Source organism: Ovis aries, chromosome 2 (assembly GCF_016772045.2).
Source record: "Ovis aries strain OAR_USU_Benz2616 breed Rambouillet chromosome 2, ARS-UI_Ramb_v3.0, whole genome shotgun sequence".
NCBI classification, from domain to species: Eukaryota; Metazoa; Chordata; class Mammalia; order Artiodactyla; family Bovidae; genus Ovis; species Ovis aries.
In genome coordinates this window covers 194,548,881-194,567,775 of record NC_056055.1, presented here as the reverse complement: position 1 = coordinate 194,567,775, position 18,895 = coordinate 194,548,881, and the positions used below count along the sequence as shown (strand labels likewise).

The window sequence follows — 18,895 nt, the reverse complement described above, 5'->3', positions numbered from 1 at the left end:
CCCGTTTGTTACTAGAGACTAAAATGCCATTAGGCTAAAGAGTGTTGTCTAACTGCGTGAAGAATGCAGCAGACGAACTGCGGGTTTCACTACGCCGTTTGCCGGCGCTAGTTGGGGCCGGAGAATGAAAGGCGCAGAACCAGAGACTCGCCGAATGAGACCTCCTTGCCACCTCCAGGTCACTGGAGAGCTGGTAGAGACCCGCGTAAAGCTCCGAGGACTACCCGCGCCGCCGAAGGGAGCCGCTCTTCCCAGACGCCGCAACCCGCGGATGCTCCTGGCAGTCCGCCGTGGCCGATGCAGAGAGCAGCCTTTCCTTCCTCCCTCTGACCGCTTGTCCCAACCCATCCTGACCTCCGAAACACATTGCCCGCACCTCCCAGGCAGCCACACAAACAGGCTACCGGCTGGAGAAGAGTGTAGTGGGGAGAGGGCTTTCAAATCTCCAGCTCCTCGGGTAGACTCGGGGTTTCAGGGGGCCAGGGAAGGGAGTAGAGAGAGAGAAAAGCGAGCTGGGAGAGCCTGGCTGGCTGGTTGAGGCAGCTTGGCGAACAGCCTTAGGTTCGCAGGCTTCTGTGGGAACGGCTGCTGCTTCCAGGCCAGCCTGAGCTGTTCTCACACCACCGCCTCTCACCCTCTCCTGCTTCCTGCTACTCCCTAGAGAAACGTCCGTGGGCTCTCCGCGGCGATATTCCCAGCCTGTATCCCGTCACAGCCAGGAGGCGCGCTCCTGCACGCTGTAGCGCCGGGCGCCAGCAGGACGCCCTCTCCTCGGTGCCCGCTTTCCCCTCTCCTGTCTGCTGCGACCGCTCCTCAGCCATCTCCACCCTCGCCAGCTCCAGCTCCGAGAGACGCCACCCAGCCGCGGCGGGCGCTAGAAGCTGGGGTCACGCACGGAAGAGGGGCTCTAGATCTGACCCAGCGCTCGGTAGGGGGCGTCCTGGGGCAGAGAGTGAAACAGCAGGTGGTATTTAAAGGTGAGGGAGTCTCCTGCCCTGCAGCCCGCAGTTCTCACTCGAGCCATCCCCGCCTTGCCCCACTCGGGCCAGCGCCTGGTGAGCTAGCCCATCTGTGGCATCCGCCGTCGTCTCCTCCTAGCACCTCCTCGCCGACCCCTCCCTCCCGGGACCTGCATCCCGCTCAGCCAATCAACGCCCGACTGCCACTTCCCACGTGATCCCGGGCGGGCTAAGGACCTGCTGCTTCCCAAACGCCAGAGGGATGCGGGCAGCAGAGCGCGAGAGGCGGCTGCTAGGCTGCGGGGCGCTTTGACTCTCCCTCCACCCAGCCTCTTTGGGCTCCTCTCGTCTGCTCTCTGGACTTCGGTCTCCTCTTGCTGTCCTGGCTTGCCAGAGCCCTCTGCTTATGGCAGCAGCTTCCCGCGTCCCCGGCGCAGCTTTTCCGTGGACGACCCTCTCGCTCCCGGGGCTGAGCCGGGTCACTGGATGTTGCTGAAACTCTGGAGATCATGCGCGGGTTTGGCTACTGCTTCCCCGTCAGGTGCCACTGCCACCGCCGCCGCCTTTGCTGCCGCCGTCCGCGGGATGCTCAGTAGCCCGCTGCCTGACCCCCGCGATCTTGTGTTCTCCCGAAGCCGTTTGCTGCTGCAGAGTTGCGCGAACTAGTCATGGTGCTGTGGGAGTCCCCGCGGCAGTGCAGCAGCTGGACACTTTGTGAGGGCTTTTGCTGGCTGCTGCTGCTGCCGGTGATGCTGCTCATCGTAGCCCGGCCGGTGAAGCTCGCAGCTTTCCCTACCTCCTTAAGTGACTGCCAAACGCCCACCGGCTGGAACTGCTCTGGTAAGTCCGAAACCCCAGCCCTCGACCTCTTAGCCCCGCAGAGGAAACGCGCTGTTTCCAGCACAGACCAACCTACCCAAGTGCTTCTCCCCAGCTCCTCCGCTCCAACGCTCCCAAACCGTTGAGACCACCGACCTCCACCCAGAGAACTGTTCCAGGCCGCTAAGGAAAGGGGAGGGGGTCCTGATGGGGCGGTGCACAGAAAGTGGAGCTGAGGAGATTTTAAGAAATAGTAAACGAGGAGGTTTTGTGGATTCATTGAAAAGAGACCCAGTCCTTGAAGAAACACTAAATCAGAACCTTTTCTATAATTAAAGAAAGAAGTCTAGCTGAAACCAGAGAGGAATAACTTTAGGAGATAGAACGAGCGAGAAAGCAATAAATCAAACGGTGACTGCAGGGGAAACATTGATTACTAGCAAAAGTACCATGAGAGTTCACTTGTCTGGCATTCAAGACAGGGTCACACAAATTCTAAAGGAGCTTGGGTTTCCAAGACATTCAGTTTCTCTCTCTCAGCCCCTCTACCCCCCTCCCCCACTAGCATATACAGCGCCTTCTCTACTGGGCTGCAAAAGACGTTCTTTTTGCATCACCGAGATGCCTCCCTCTTGCCTCTCCTAGCTCCCAAATGGTCGAAGGAAGTTGAGACAAGAATCTTTCGTCCGTCTCCCAGGCTGGGGTGGGTATGACCAAGGCCCCACAGGCTCACCCATAGGCGGGCGGAGGGCGGAACCGACCCGAGTGGGCGCCGGCTCCTCCATTTCTGGGCAGGCTTCCTTGGAGTGCGTCAGGCGCTCTTCTTGCTTGCTTGGGTCCCTTCAGAGTCTGAATGCGAGAGCTTGGAAAGCTTGGTTCTGCTAAAGTCTCCTAATTAAATAGGAGCCGAGGATAGGAGTTGCTGCACTGTTCGAGTAGCTTCGCCTTTCAGCATGACAGCCCATAACTACCGGCGCGATTGTGGTGTTTGGGGCATTTTAAACTCCATTAGCATGCCTGGATATTGTCCCCTAGGTCTGGTCTGTTCTAGTTTTAGCCAGTGTGTATGTAATTTTTCATCTCCTGTATATATAATTCTGCCGAAGTTGAATCTAGCTCTGAATACAGTGGCTTTTAGGGATGTATGCGAGCTGAAGTGCATGTAACTTTGGAGAAGAGAGAATGACCAACTGTAACTCATAGGATAAAAGAATATGCCATGCTGGGTAGTGACTGATGTAAATTCCATGAAGAAAATGATTATACATCATGTGGCTTGTGCTTTTTAAAGAAGAGTTGACATTTGTAACCCTGTTAGATTTGGGTCAATATATTGCCTTTGTTCTGTTTGGGGGAATTTCTAAATTTGGCATTTTCATAAAGCTAAACATGCTTTCTTTAACTTACTCATGGCTCATGCGTGCATCTATGTTATTTTGGAAAGACTAAGTCCCACTTTGCAGGTACCTAATCACTTTTTAGGTGCTTTACCATAGGAATATTAAGTAACCTGCCAAATCAGTTATTTGAAATGTTAATAGATTTGTAACCCAACATGACCAGTTTGTTTCATCCCTAGCTATGGTACTGTTTTAGGAAATAACTAACTAATATGAAATTGGGGATGACAGTTAAGAAATTCATTATTACCAGATACCTAACAGGGATTTGCAGAAACTAAAGAAAAGAAACTGGTTTTCCAGGCAGATTAGCAAGAACCTGTATCCCCTTTACCCCTGTTAACTTGGAGGTGATCAATCTTTGTTTGAGTCAGACAGACCATCAGAAAAAACACTGTGCCTGTTTATCTTTATTATTGGAGCTTTGTTTCCTCTTTGTCTGGAGAAATTCCAAATAAGGGGTTGTTGCAGATCTTAAAGCAAAAGAATGATTAAAAATGGAGGAATAATGAAAGGACATTCTGAGACCATCACCAACTCTTTTCTAAAATGTGAAGTTTGAGGGTCATAAACTATAGTCTACTTAATGAGAAAAAATAATGGAACTACGAAGCAATGTTAAATATTCACTTACCACTGCCAGTACTAACCCAAACTAAAATAAAATAGCATCATCAAAAAAGAAAAAAAGAATATTCAAAGACAACTGACTAGAATTGTGAAAGAGAAACTAGTATTAATCACTTAACTAGAATTTTTTTAATGTTATCAGTTAAGAATGACCTTGTAGTACAGCTGTGGTTGTTGGAATTAAAATTTAGGGCAATTCTTTTAAAGCTTTAAGATATTTCTTTTGTTGTTGTTGTTCAAATCTGTAATATTTAATGACTGGCATGTTCTCTTTAAATTTGAGGTTATGATGACAGAGAAAATGATCTCTTCCTCTGTGACACTAACACCTGTAAATTTGATGGTGAATGTTTAAGAATTGGAGACACTGTGACATGCGTCTGTCAGTTCAAGGTAAGAAATCTCATATTTGCATCTTCTGATTTACTAATGAGACTGCAAAGCAGAGATCTTCTTTTACAGCCCATCACTTGGCAGTTTATAGCTATGCAAGCTAAGAGGAAAGCTGGCATCAAACAGAAGTACTGGCAAGAGAGCCAACTGATGTCAAAAAGACACAGCTTTTAGGAGAAATGTATGTTCCATAGTTATAAATGCCTCTGGAGGTAGAAAGCTTCAGGTTGTCCTTTCGGTGTATCAACAGGAAAGTAGTTTCTGTGTCCCTTCTAACATGCATACTATAAGTCAGCATAATAGCCAAAATTGTTGTTGAAGAAGTGTGGATTTATACTTTTGTTCTGTTGATTGAGGCTATCTTCTTTGGATCATATTGCTCTGTTTTAATGGTATTGGGTTTTATTATTTTGGCAATCCAGTTGAGTTTTTAAATGAACTCCTTATCAATGTGACTTCAAAACTACGGTGCTAGATTGGAAATCATGACACTTATTAGTACTTGTCAACTTTTCATGGATACCACATTCAATTACAATTCCTAGGAATCCAAAAGAATGCAAATAGACAAAAGTCATTTCATAAACCTGAGGAAAATGTGCTTTGCCTAATGTTAAAAACATAAAAATTAAAAGAGAGATTGCCCAGTGATGTTATCAAAACTGGATTATTAGTATTTTTTTAAAGATAGAGCTCAATCTCATTATTATAGTCATGATCTAACAAATGCTTTCTACCATGTGAATGTTAAAAGTTTTCTCTTTCAATACATTTTTTATAATTCAAGTATTATAGATGCTTACTGATATCTTAAAGTGTTATTGAATTACTTTTTAAAATACACATGAAATCTAAGGTAAGTTTCAAGCAAAAAATATTCCCATTAAGGAAACTATATACTGGGGGTAGGGAAAACTTTTCCAAGGTTGTAAGCAAATTATGAAAAAAAATCAGAAAGGATATAAAACAAATCAAATATTAGAATTCAAATTCAAGTCTAAAATTTGTTATAGTTCAGTGGTCACTCACTATCCACTCAGTATCCATAGGTCACTCAGTATCTACCACCACAAGTACCAAAATCCAAGGATGCTCAAGTCCCTTATATAAAAGTATGTAGAATTTATATTTAACCTATGCACATCCTCATGTACACTTTGTCATCTCTAGATTATTTATTATATAATGTATAGGCAATGTAAACATCGTAAATACAAAGTAAATACAAATTAGTTGCTGGTAAGTGGCATATTCAAGTTTTGCTGTTTAGAACTCTCTGGAATCTTTTTCTCAAATATTTTCACTCTGAAGTTGGTTGAATCTCTGGATGTTGTTGAATCTTTGGCCCTCAGATTTGGAGGGCCAACTATATGTAATATTTAGAATTGTTGATGAAATTTAAATATTTTAGATTAATGTCACCTCCTAGTTATAGAGAGAAGGGAATTCACATTTAAATATGGTTTGAATGGCTTATAAATGAGCTAAAAACTTCTTGGACATTATTTTTTTGTTTCTAAGAAAATTAATAAACGGCTGATACTTGTACAGTGCACTACTACCCAGTAGGTACGCATTGCTGCGCCCGTACTATAGTCTTTAAACCATACTAGAGTATTGGAAACATTCATGCATATTTAACATTCATACAATACCAATTTCTAAGGTCTCCAGCCATACTGAACAATTTAATTATGTTCTCTCAGTGAACTACTTGAGAGAGATGGAGCATAAGAACCCTGCAAGTCATACTTTCCCCAAGCGTTAACTGAGGTGAAAATAAGTTGGATAAATTATTAATTAGAAGCCCACAGGATTTTATCAATTTTTTTTCTTTTTAGTTTGTAATTCCCAGAAATATATCTTATTTTCGTACCCAAGGATAGACATAGGATGTAAACCCATGAACGATATAAAATGAACCAAGAAGAATGTTCCTCAAATGGAAAGCCATAAGTAGAACAAGATTTCACCAAGAGGCAAAAAAAAAAAAAAGTTCATAAAATTAAAAATGGATGCATGCTACTAAAAGAAAATATATAATTTTCTTTTTAAAGAAATTGGATTCAGTTTTCAGGTTGCACAAAGAGTTTTAGTAAAACTTTGTCAACAAAGATATTTATGCTTTTTGTGCATTTGGTTAGCCAGTTACATTTGTCATTAATTTAGATAATTGTTAAGCGGGATAGATTACAGGGGACAGGGCTAGGGGAGTGAATGCAAGTTTGAATAAGAAACTAAAATGTAAATGTTCTTTTCCTAATGCCTGTAGCATTTTAAACTTACTACTAGATTACTGCTGCTATTAGTTTGTGCTTTGCAATAGTTGTCAGTCTGTCAGGTGAAAATAAACATTCCCCTAGTGGAAAATTTAGACTCTGCACGTACCAGGAATATAGAGTGGCTGAATTAAGTTCAAGATCAAAGAAAAATGTACAAGTTGTGCAAAGAAAAATAGATTCGATATTTTAAGCTAGGAGTATCTTGACTCAGTATTTCCAATACTTTCAAATTAATTTGAGAATTTTTTTCTGTTTTGCTCAGTTTGATGAAAAGCCAGATGTCCTGAAAAATCCATTTTCCTATATACTGTTCTAGATCAGCTTAAGTCATCTACTCTATTTCTCCTGATTTCAGATACAAGTCCAAATTCTTCTATTCAAAATGGGGTGCAAACTTTGATTTCTGGTTGAGAGATCAACTTAAAAGAGTATTGGGTATATGTGTGTGTAATTGATGTTTTCCAGTTTGAATTACTACTGGAACGTTAAGGTGAACAAATATTTATCTTCACCTCTCTTAGATGATTTGTAATAATCATATTCTACCATCCAAACATGTTATCTCATTTATTTCTCATATCTGAGTGAGGTAATTATTTTTTCCTCCTTTTACAGATGAGAAGATTAAGGCTTATAAATATAAATAACTTACAACTAAGTGGTGATCCTACAGCAAGAATCTAGGTCCTTTGACACCAAATCTAATTTTTTTCTAGGACATTATGTTGTGGTTGTTTAGTCACTGTGCATGAGATTTTCCAGGCAACAATCCTGGAGTGGGTTGCCATTTACTTCTCCAGGGGATCTTCCTGACCCAGGGACAGAACCTCTGTCTCCTGCATTGGCAGGCATTGGCAGGCATTGGCAGGCATATTATTTAGTGCTGAGCCATCAAGGAAGCCCATATACAAACAAAAACATTAATAAGAACAACAAAAGTACCAATTTATTATATACAACTTGATATAAAAAATAGTACAACTAATTCTTAGATGATGATATGAATTCCATAAATAGCCTGCAATCTCATGCATCTTACCTTGCTTTCTGCATACCAAATGGGATCCTGGTCATTCTGGTAAATAACCATGGGATGAAAATTTAGAGACAGTGGATGGACCAATGGCTGGCTAGCTGGCTGGCTGGCTGGCGGGCTGAATGGATAAAAGAAGGAAGAGAGGAAGTGAAGTCACAGATGCATCTATTCATAGATACCACTGATCATATCAATTAATATGTATGATCAATGATCACTTTATAATTTAAAAATATGGTGAAGCCTTATGTTTTACAAATATCATTTAATTTGATTGTTTTCACTTAATAAGCTATGCCCTAGATCTGCAATAGTTCCAGTAACTAGAATTGTAAAACAGATTGCTCAGAACTTAGTGGCTCAAAACGATGAACATTTATTTCGCTCATGAATCTGCAGTTGAACAGGGCTTAATGGAAGCATCTCACCTCTGCTCCTCTTGGCATTAGCTGAGCTGGGGAGGGAACTCAAAGGCTTGGTTCTCTCAGGACTCACTCGTATATTGGACTGTCAACTGGGGACTTTGGTCCTTCTCCATGTAGATCTCTCTATTTGGACTAGTTTGGCCTTCCTCTTAGCACAGTGACTGGATTTAAAGGGCAAGCAAGCATCCAGAGAGTGAGAAAGAGCCAGGTAGAGGCTACATCCTTTAATGCCCTAGCCTCAGAAGTCATATGAGTCACTTTTACCATAGTTACAGGCCTGCCCACTTGTTTAAAATCGTAAAAAAAATTCCACATGAAAAAATGTAGTCACAGAGAAGTAAAAGTTACCTATGGAATGATCAAAGGATTGGGACATATGCAGGTTTTTTTATCTATTGCTTTTTTGGAAGAGAAACATGCCATATCCTAAACCATTATTCCTAAGCCTTTGACAAGTGGGAATATAACAGAATTCACTTAACATCTGTGGAGTGCCTTCTACATGCCAGACTAGGGAAGGTGCTGACAATATATAAAATATAAGTTATGCATAGCTCCTAAATGCTGAAATCTCAGTTAAAAGAAATTCTTATTAATCAAACAAGCAATAGATCATATGAAAAACTTCTCACATGAATTTTTTCTTCATTTGTAGCAAAACAAATTCCATATATTCTAGAGCATCAAGTCATTGAATTCACTTGTATAACATGTTGCTGCTTTCTTAAGCAATGTGGAAATTTTGGAACAAAATCATTCACTGAAAAACACAAAGTTGGAAAATAAACTTAAGATTTTTAAAACATCTGAAGGAAAGCAGAATCACTTTTCCCCTGAGAGGAAGTTTGGACAACACATACATTTATGAGCTTAACCATCTGGGCTTGAGTCTTGTTTTTCTCTCCTACCAGCCAACAATGTGGCCTTTAGAAAGTCACCTAACATCTGAATCTGTCCCTTCCTCTGAAACTGAGAAATATTCATGGTTACCACTAAAAAAATATTTTCAAAATTAGGCATATTTTAATGTAGTAGTAAGCTCATTTTTATACTTAGGGTTAGCCTGTTTTCCTTTATTTTTCCAATTTTAGACATGCATGCCTTGGTGTCCATGTTAGATGGTAACTCTGCTAGTTAAAGTATATGTCGTGAAAGACAAATAATTTACATTTCTTTTTATAAATGAATATTCCAAAGCATTTTGAAACATGACTCAGTTAATCCTCCCAAATGCCCCAGTTAACCATTTCAAATGGGGGAACCGAGCTATAAACTTGTTAAATATTTTATTGCTGAGTGATATACACAAGGTCCTACACTCAGAAATGGGAGAATATGGGACGAGACTTCCACTTCTAAGCCTTAGTGATTTAGAGTATACTTCCTCCGTGTGTTATTCATTTTAATGAGTGCAAGTCATGGTACTAAGGGCCAAAAACAGCGTGCTGATAATCTACAGTTAAGCTCTTTTCAACTCCATACAAATCTCCCTTTTGGCTTGTGCATGGAACTTGGCAGCTCTGTTTTTAGCACTGTTCACATTTGGCTTACTCCATCCCTCAGAAGTGGCATATGAGCACTTTATCAGTTTATTTCGTATTTTAAGATGCATATCAGCATTGTGTACTAGCACTTGACAGAGATAATAAATACTTCCTACCCCTCACTCCCCATCTACTGACAATATCTGAATAATCTACAGAAGTAGATAAAAAGGATAAATAGAGAAATTCTAGGGATTACAAAGAAGAAAATGTGAATCCAGATCATCTATACACAAAATATTGTAACCAGGGTTGGAGATGAAGATGAAAAGGTAACCCAGAACAAAAATGCTAGGACACAGGCATGAGGAGCTAACTAGCCCAGCCATTTGCAGTAATTATGATTCTCATCTGCCTACTGAAAGGGTCAGCAAGTCTACTGACTATGTTACCAGCTGTTCACTTTTTCTGGTCTGTCTTGCATGTTCTCAGTAGTCTTAGTGGGTCCTCGTAGGTCCTCCCTACATTGTCCCGATCCTGAACACAGCCCATTTATCAAACACTGGTCCATCCACCTGCCTTCCTGGCCACAGTTCTGACATCAGCACCACGCACATGTATTTGATGTCTCTTCAGTACTGTTTATTGGAAAACTTAACTCTTTACTGACATTTTTTAATTGCCTTTTTTTCCAGTAGTGATAAAAGTGTTCAGTTTTATGGTGGGTCAATTTTCAGGTATATGTATATTTGGAAAGTGAGTTGCCTATTGAATTAAAGATCCTCATGAGTGAAAAGTTTCCTATCAAAATGTTTTCAAATATAATAATGTAGATAGCCTGAGTCCATGAGCCATATAATGTAACTATGGAAAGGGATAGAAACTTCCAGAATAACTAGACCAGAAACTAGAAATAAAGATTTAAAAAATATGTCACATTTAAAATATTTCAACCTAATCATATATAAATAATTTCTAAATAGATATAATTTGGTGTCTAAATTACCTTTTTAGCAGTTATGGTGATTACGAGTGTCATACAATTTGAATTTACTATTGGGAGAATACTACGTAACTATTAGTGAAAAATTATATTTAAGTTTTTCAATAACAGATGCAAAGTCAGACAAAAAATTTTCATTTCAGAGAACATTGTGTTATATCATTTAAAAAATGATTCGAATTTATTATTACATAAAGGCAAAGGGTAAGAGCTAAATGGTTGATTGGGAAAGGAAGTACAGATATATTAACAAAATAGAATGAGAAAATGAACCTTAGGTTTATCATCAGATTATAACTGTGTTTAAAATTTGCTCTTTTGTGTAAAAATCCTTGAGCTGAATTTAACTTTCGAGAGAGTTTTAGAAATATTATTATAAAGATTAAAACCCTAGCCATTTTGCTAAATCATTGGTTTACTTTATATGTTATGAATTAGCAGATCAGAAATCCAAGTATTTTAAGTAGAAACAGAAAAGCATTTTCATATGTGTGTATATGCATGATTTGCCTTACTGTACTTAATTTCTGGCGTGGGTGAGTATTTATAAATAATTGTCTTGATCATTACATTTGTTATAATTAAACAATGTAGCCCATCAGTAGTAGTAATCATGAGATAATCGTATCACTGGTATAATTAGCAGGTATAGAACATAGCCAAGTATCTCTAAGGCCTTACAGTGTGATTATGATATAATGAGTATACCCTGTAGGTTGCCTGATTTCCATTATAAAATGTATACATTTTTGGAAGGAACTTGTTTTAAAATGAACTTTTTGTTTTATGAAATATACATTAATACTCATACTTTTGAATAGTCAATCAAGTTAACATATGGTTCAGTAGTTGACTTTTTTTCTGTATTACATAGTCTGTTGTTTCTTTCTACACTGTATCTCTGTCAATATCCAATGATATAAAGATATATGAAACTTTAATTAGAAATTCAGATGTCTTATCCAAATATTTAAGAATTTGTAAAGATTCAAATTCAACGGAGGAACAACATACGAAAGAGTAACTGATTTCTTTGGCATTTCAGCTATATAGTTCTGCTCCAAAAACAGATAGACACTATTTTTGAATAGCTAGAATGTCATAACATGTTCTCATTTTTTCTACCAAGCCAGATGGGCCATATATCAGAAAAAAAGTAAATAATATTGATGCTTTTGTTGTTATATCTTTTTATTATTTCTTGTCCTATCACTTTCTTAGATTTTCCTGATTTAGAATCTGAATAAGATGACCAGTTGGCTTATTGGACATTGCTTTTGTATATCTTTGAATGATATTCTTACAAGGTCAAAGACTTGCTGGATACAATGGGGATCACTGAAAATGAAGACAAGTGCTTTCTTTTGTAAATGATGGTTTCTGTTCAAGATGTCAGAGGCATGTAAACCCCAGTACTAACCACAGGCTTACATCTGTGTCCTCCCCAGTGCAACAGTGACTATGTGCCTGTGTGTGGTTCCAATGGGGAGAGCTATCAGAATGAGTGTTATCTGCGGCAGGCTGCGTGCAAACAGCAGAGTGAGATACTGGTGGTGTCTGAAGGATCCTGTGCCACAGGTATGTATGTGATCCTGATGACTCCTGAAAACCTTTGGAATGGATTCTGAATCCAAAAACCATGTCTTGCTTTTCCTGTTATGTCCTGTTTATTATTATCCAGATAAATAATTCAGACTATATATTGGCTAGACAAGCCTCTTATATTTTTGTATCAAGCAAGCATTATTCCTATTCTATGTCTCTTTACATTTCAAGTTATTTCTGGAAGAAAGATAAATCTACCATAAGGATGTTGGTAGATTTTAATACAGATACTATTTAATGAAGTACAGACATTGAATAACAATTAGAAATCTAGATTGACTGCTCAGTTGCCAAATATATAGAAAGTAATCTATGCAGGAATAAATTTTGTTTGTTTGATTGTTTATAACAATAGGATTGTTTGCTGGAGGACAGGCAGTTTGCAGATTTGGATTTGAAGGTTAAGATGTGCCTAATCTTACCAGCTCTACCAAATGCTGTTCTTAACACTGAGCAGATTACATTGAAGAATATATTGGGGATGAACACGACTTCTAAAGACATCTGTCCTTTTTACAACCACAAGTGAGGCTGGGATCCCACACAACTTTTTAGTTATACTGTACCAAGAATGCTCCAAAGAAAGTAAGGACGAAGAGCACCTTCTTGTGTTCTTTAGTTTTTCAGGTTTTCCTTCTGTGTACTATGGTTATTAGAGCTGAATAGTATCACAGGAAGAGAGAAAAAACAAGAAGAATAAAGCCCAACTTGATAAACCAGTGCTATAAAATGAAGCTGCATTTTCAGGTTAGGCTTGACATTAAAATCACATATATTAAAGAAACTTTAGTATACTTTGAAATTTATTCCTAATGGCAAGTAAGCATCTTTCTGTGAGTCATAATTTCAGAGGAATCTGACGATACAAGCATATTTAAGAAAAATAATAATTATATATTATTATTATCATTAAAATGATATATCCTTTTTTCTTCAAAAAAGGAAATATAGAATAATGTCAAGAAAGGTCTATTTTATTGAAAAGTCCCTCTTAGATAACACTATGGAATTATATTAAAGATCATGTGTATGGTGGCTGGAGCAGAGTGGTAAATGAGCAAAGAAACTGTCTCATATTCTTTAAAAAAGATTATCTTAGGCCTATTGATTGTTAGTAGTTGATAATACTGTTCCAGTTTGCACTGGTAACTACCAAAGTTTCTAAAAATTAGCAGAAAAGAAAAGTATTGTGAACAATGACATAGACTCTTTGCTTCTAGTTTTTAAGTAGTTTTTTCTCCTATTTGATTCTTTGACAATGTGGATGTCCTTCCTGCGAGGGTGATTGAGAGGCAGGTTGAATTGGTGCACCATTTTCTTGTTTGCTGGAGCTAATAGATCATTGCCACTTGGACCATCTTTCTCAGTAGGAAAAGAGGAGGGCCACCATGCTACTCAGTACTATAGTAAGCATGGGGAAAATAGAAAGACAAGGAGCAAACTATAAAAAATCAATCCATCATAGCTACTGAAAAATGATAAATGGAATAGGAAAAAAAGGAACCTCTTAGTCTCAGAACCAGGAATATGTAGGCAAATACTAGAGTACTAAGGAACAGATTTACTCAGTCAAAATCACATAGGATATTTGTCTGTCTCTGACAATAGGCAGTGAAGATCAGTGGACAGTCATAATAAGCAGTCATGGAGTTATGGTTTGGTTAACAATGTTGGGTAGCAAAATCTCTGTTGCTTACTTGCCAACCTCCAAGTTTTTGTCAGCACATGCAATCACGTTCTTTTGATTCATTCAGTTATTCAGTTCTAGTCTGTAATTTATTGGTTATACTATGAAAATACTTAACCAAGTAGAACATTGAATCACAATTGAGTAACCCATCCCTAGCTTATTCACAGACTTAAATTGCTACAGGATTTAATTAGTAAATCGGTCTTGCCGAATGCATCTTCCATTGACGTGTAAATCTAAGAGTTTTGATCTGAATAATTATGGAGGGACCAAAGTAATTTTGATTAACCAGGTCTGACTAAATAAACTGGAGTTCTGACTTTTGATCTAAAAGAGATTCTTATTTTCTTCATAGATTTTGCAGTTTTTAATGCTGTTTGACATTGAATGGAGATGGCAAGTTGTGGTTTCTAAGAATAAAAGGCAGTAGTAGATTTATATTGATACTAAAATATAAAAATATAAACATAAAACATATTAAAATAACTTTATATTTATTACATTACATTGAATTTACAACTCATTTTTTATCTGGAAAATGTTTTCCTATTGAGCAGTCTGCTCAATAGCCTCACTGTCAGTTTCTCTTTTTTGCCTTATAAGAAATGTTTTGACTAAGAGTCTAGATTCAGGTTCAATAACATGGCTTCTTTTCTTAGGTTTCTCTTTCACTAATAAGGCTTTAGTAGTCTACTTGTCTCTGATTTGCCAAGATGAATCATTTTATAGCAAGCAAAGAACCATTAAAGCTTCCCATCAGGATTTTATAATGATGCCTTGACTTGTTATTAGTCACTTGCTGAGTCCTGTCTGATTCCTTGTGACCCCATGGACTGTAGCGTTCCAGGCTTCCCTGTCCTTCACTATCTCCCAGAATATGCTCAGACTCAGTGTCCATTGAGTCAGTGATACCATCGAACCGTCTCATCCTCTGTCAATCCCCTTCTCTTCTTTGCCCTAAATCTTTACAGCATTAGGGTCTTTTCCAGTGAGTCAGCTGGAGCTTGAGCTTTAACATCAGTCTTTCCAATGAATATTCAGGACTGATTTCCTTTAGGATTGACTGGTTGGATCTTCTTGCTATCCACGTGACTCTCAAGAGTCCTCTCCAGCATCACAGTTTGAAAGCACCAATTCTTTGGCACTCAGCTTGCTTTATGGTCCAACTCGCACATCTGTAAATGACTACTGGAAAAATCATAACTTTGACTATATGAACTTTTATTGGCAGAGTGATGTTTCTGCTTTTTAATACACTGTCTAGGTTTGTCATAGCTTTTCTTCCAAGGAGCAAGCATCTTTTAATTTTGTGGATGCAGTCACCATCTGCAGTGAATTTGGAGCCCAAGAAAATAAAGTCTGTCACTGTTTCCATTGTTTCCCCATCTATTTGTCATGAAGTGATAGGACCGGGTGCCATGATCTTTTTTTTTTTTTTAAATGATGAGTTTTAAGCCAGCTTTTTCACTCTCCTCTTATACTTTCATGAAGAGGCTCTTTAGTTCCTCTTTACTTTCTGCCATTAGAGTGGTATCATCTGTTTATCTGAGGTTATTGATATTTCTCCCGGCAATCTTGGTTCCAGCTTGTGAGTCATCTAACCTGGCATTTCACATAATACACTTTGCAAACTGACAATATACAGCTTTGACATACTCCTTTCCCAGTTTGGAACCAGTTTATTGTTCCATGTCCAGTTTTAGCTGTTGCTTTTTGACCTGCGTACAGGTTTTGCAGGAGGCAAGTAAGTGGTCTGGTATTCCCATCTCTTGAAGAATATTTCAGCTTGTTGTGATCCACATAGTCAAAGGCTTTAGTGTAGTCTATGAAGCAGAAGTAGATGTTTTTCCTGGAATCCCCTTGCTTTTTCTATGATCCAGCAGATGTTGGCGATTTGACCTCTGGTTCCTCTGCCTTTTCTAAAACCAGCTTGAACATCTGGAATTTCTTGGTTCACGTACTGTTGGAGCCTAACTTGAAGGATTTTGAGCATTACTTTGCTAGCATGTGAAATGAATGCGATTGTATGGTAGTTTGAGCATTATTTAGACTTGCCTTTCTTTGGGGTTAGATTGAAAACTGACCTGTTCCAGTCCTCTAGCCATTGCTGAGTTTTGCAAATTTACTGACATGAATGCAGCACTCTCACAGCATCATCTTTTAGGATTTGAAATAGCTCAGCTGGAATTCCATCACCTTCACTAGCTTTGTTTGTAGTAAAGTTTCCTAAGGCCCACTTGACTTCACTAAAGGCCATGATTTAAGTGACCATTTTTTTTTTTCAGTCTATTCCTCTGTCTTCACTAGCTACTTAATTTGGCTCAAATAAAACACAAATGTTCTTAAGGATCATGCCCCTTGAATTTTTAGAAACATACATGGGTAATACAAGCCAAAATACTACTGCCATTTTTCTTGATTTTCTCCAGCTATATGTATTTAATAGAAAACATATAGATGAATAGCTAAGATGTTCACTCAAAATTTTAATTATTATGTTCCAGACATAGTGATAAGCATTTAAAATGTGCCATTGTGCAGTTATCCTCAAAGTAGTCCAGTAGGATAGACATTACCCATTGATTAGAGGACCAGTAAGCTTAGAATGGTTGAATAATATTCCTAATGCTATCCAATGAGTATGTTTGGAGTTTGGAATCCATAAGCTTTTATGCATTTCCTCTTAGGTGTATTATATAAATGTAGGGAGCTGAATAAGACATGGTTCTTGATTTAAAGATGTTTGCACTCTTAGTGGAAAGGAATAAGAAGCTATATACGTGTAACTAAAACAAAGGTAGAATGTATAAATGCTACAATAATATAACCTGTTATTAACTTCTGATGATTTTATAGGTAATTTTATAACTTAAGCTTTCAAATTAATTCAAATAAAGTCAGTTAAAATTCTAGCTGTGAAAAGATACAAAAAGTAGACTTTACCAACTTTGACCATTCAAGCACTGTTCCATCCAAAAGTGATTGTTCTGTGACATAGGACTCAGTTCAGTTGACAGGACTATCTTCCTGCTGTTGAGATGAATGCATCAGCCTTTTTCCCTCTGTTCTCTTAAACCAGTCAAATTGAATAATTAGAATCCTTATTTGAGTCTACGTTTACCAAGAGTGGTTTTAATTATGAAATTTTTTTTACCAATTAACTTGCCTTTAAGGGAAGGAGAGCCTGACCCAAAGACTTTCTCCTTAGTCATGTAAGCAGTTAATGACTTGAGGCTTTGATTTAATAAAATGTTAAATCTTATGAATATGTTAGTCTGGGTATCCACCAAGGCTGACAATTCAAAACAGCTGCTCCTTCATGACAGCGCTAATGTCTAACATAATGACAAGGAGAATTATTAGCGAGGCATTCATTCTTCCTGTGTCAGTCTTCTATAGATTTTCATACATCATGCCTCTTTCTGTGAGTGCTTTTCAATAAAGTGTCATTGAGGCAAACAAGTAGTATTTTATTTTAATTGGTCTAAAACAACAAACACAAATTCATAGACATGGCATTTGATATGGCTCTTGAACTCTGGCTGAGAATTCAATGTAAAATGAAGGCCAGTCAGACAAAGAATACCAGTATTAATATACCAATATTCATCTTATTTCCCCTTATTAACATTAAAAATACATACCCAAATGTATTTAGAATGGAAGGAAGTGGGGGGAGGCAGAAGGAAGGTGATGTCTCCACTTAACAGGTAGAAGCAAATGGAGACCCAATGATTTTGACTCCAACTAACCAGGCCATCCTAAAGGAGATAGTCCTGGGTGTTCATTGGAAGGACTGATGCTAAAGCTGAAACTCCAGTACTTTGGCCACCTCATGCGAAGAGTTGACTCATTGGAAGAAACTCTGATGCTTGGAGGGATTGGGGGCAGGAGGAGAAGGGGACGACAGAGAATGAGATGGCTGGATGGCATCACAGACTCAATGGACGTGAGTCTGAGTGAACTCAGGGAGTTGGTGATGGACAGGGAGGCCTGGCGTGCTGTGATTCACAAAGAGTCAGACACGACTGAGCGACTGAACTGAACTGAACTGAAGAAACTGAGTGTTTCTGGGAAATGAGTTGTCAGAAATTGACAACTTTCCCAAGTTGTAGTTATGTGAGGGGGAGGGGAAAGGACTGGAGGAAAAGGAAGGCAGAGAAAGGTTATTGTCTTCTCTGCCAACATCACCTAGGGCATAGCCAATTTTAATCACAAACGCAAACCTGAAGCTCACCCTTTTGAATTTCAAAAATAGTAGATGCTGTTTATACAGATAGACTCTTCCAGAGTTGTGGTATTTGGAAAACGTATTAGCTCTTATATAAAAAGATATTCATCTTTAAACTGTTTTTCCCTTTGTAATGCAATGTACAAGAATATAAGCCTTAATTATGAGTATTCGCCACAAGTCTTAGACTACTTAATTTCTAAATCTCACTGATTGTTATAAGCATCTTGTTTTTAATTTTTTTGTTACTGGCACCATATTCATCTTGACTAAAATAAAAATGAAAATTTTTATATAGTCAAGTTTCAGAATTAATTCCAAAGCTGAATAATACATTGTTCATGAAATTTAAAATGAAAATAATAGAGAATTGATTTTATAAGCTGTATTACAGATATTAAACTACATTGATATGAATGTTTTTCAAGTTAAATGTTAGTAATTTTTCAATTATATTAATAAATAATGGAGAAAGTATTTATTTTAAATTTATTTTGAATTTAATTTAAAAGTTCATAAATATTCTTTGAATATGTTTTTTAAGCTAAAACAAATTACTTCCTTTTTTCCTCCCAGATGCAGGATCAGGATCTGGAGATGGAGGTAGGAGTTGCCTTTTTATATATTGAAAGGTTTCTATGTGAATGTTACTTGTGGATATTTACTTATGTATTTGTCATTGCGTATATCTAAGACCAATTCGCATTTTGCATCTTAGGAAAGGGAAAACTAAAACAAAATCATTCTTCCTATTAAATAAATGTATATACCATATAAATTATTTGATGTTTATGAATCATACTTAAGAACTTTTTCCATCTAATATTCCTATTCATTTGTATATCTGTGTTTGAATTAACTTTGAGATAAACCTGCATAACAGAACTTCATAATAAGCCTCCAAGCATATTTGGCAGGACAAAAAACTCCTAGAAAAT

At 38.2% G+C, this 18,895-nt stretch overlaps 1 protein-coding gene across 2 annotated transcripts in view; it reads left to right on the top strand.

Annotated features, from left to right (window-relative positions):
• Positions 1-1,216: 1,216 nt before the first annotated feature.
• Positions 1,217-18,895, top strand: part of TMEFF2 (transmembrane protein with EGF like and two follistatin like domains 2) — a 284,403-nt gene continuing 266,724 nt past the window's right edge. For both annotated transcript variants that reach the window (XM_027965049.3, XM_060410149.1), the window contains exons 1-4: positions 1,217-1,799; positions 4,092-4,201; positions 11,880-12,009; positions 18,534-18,560. In XM_027965049.3, the coding sequence (XP_027820850.1) occupies positions 1,628-1,799; positions 4,092-4,201; positions 11,880-12,009; positions 18,534-18,560 (439 nt within the window). In that variant the 5' untranslated portion in view covers positions 1,217-1,627. The remainder of the gene's footprint in view (positions 1,800-4,091; positions 4,202-11,879; positions 12,010-18,533; positions 18,561-18,895) is intronic.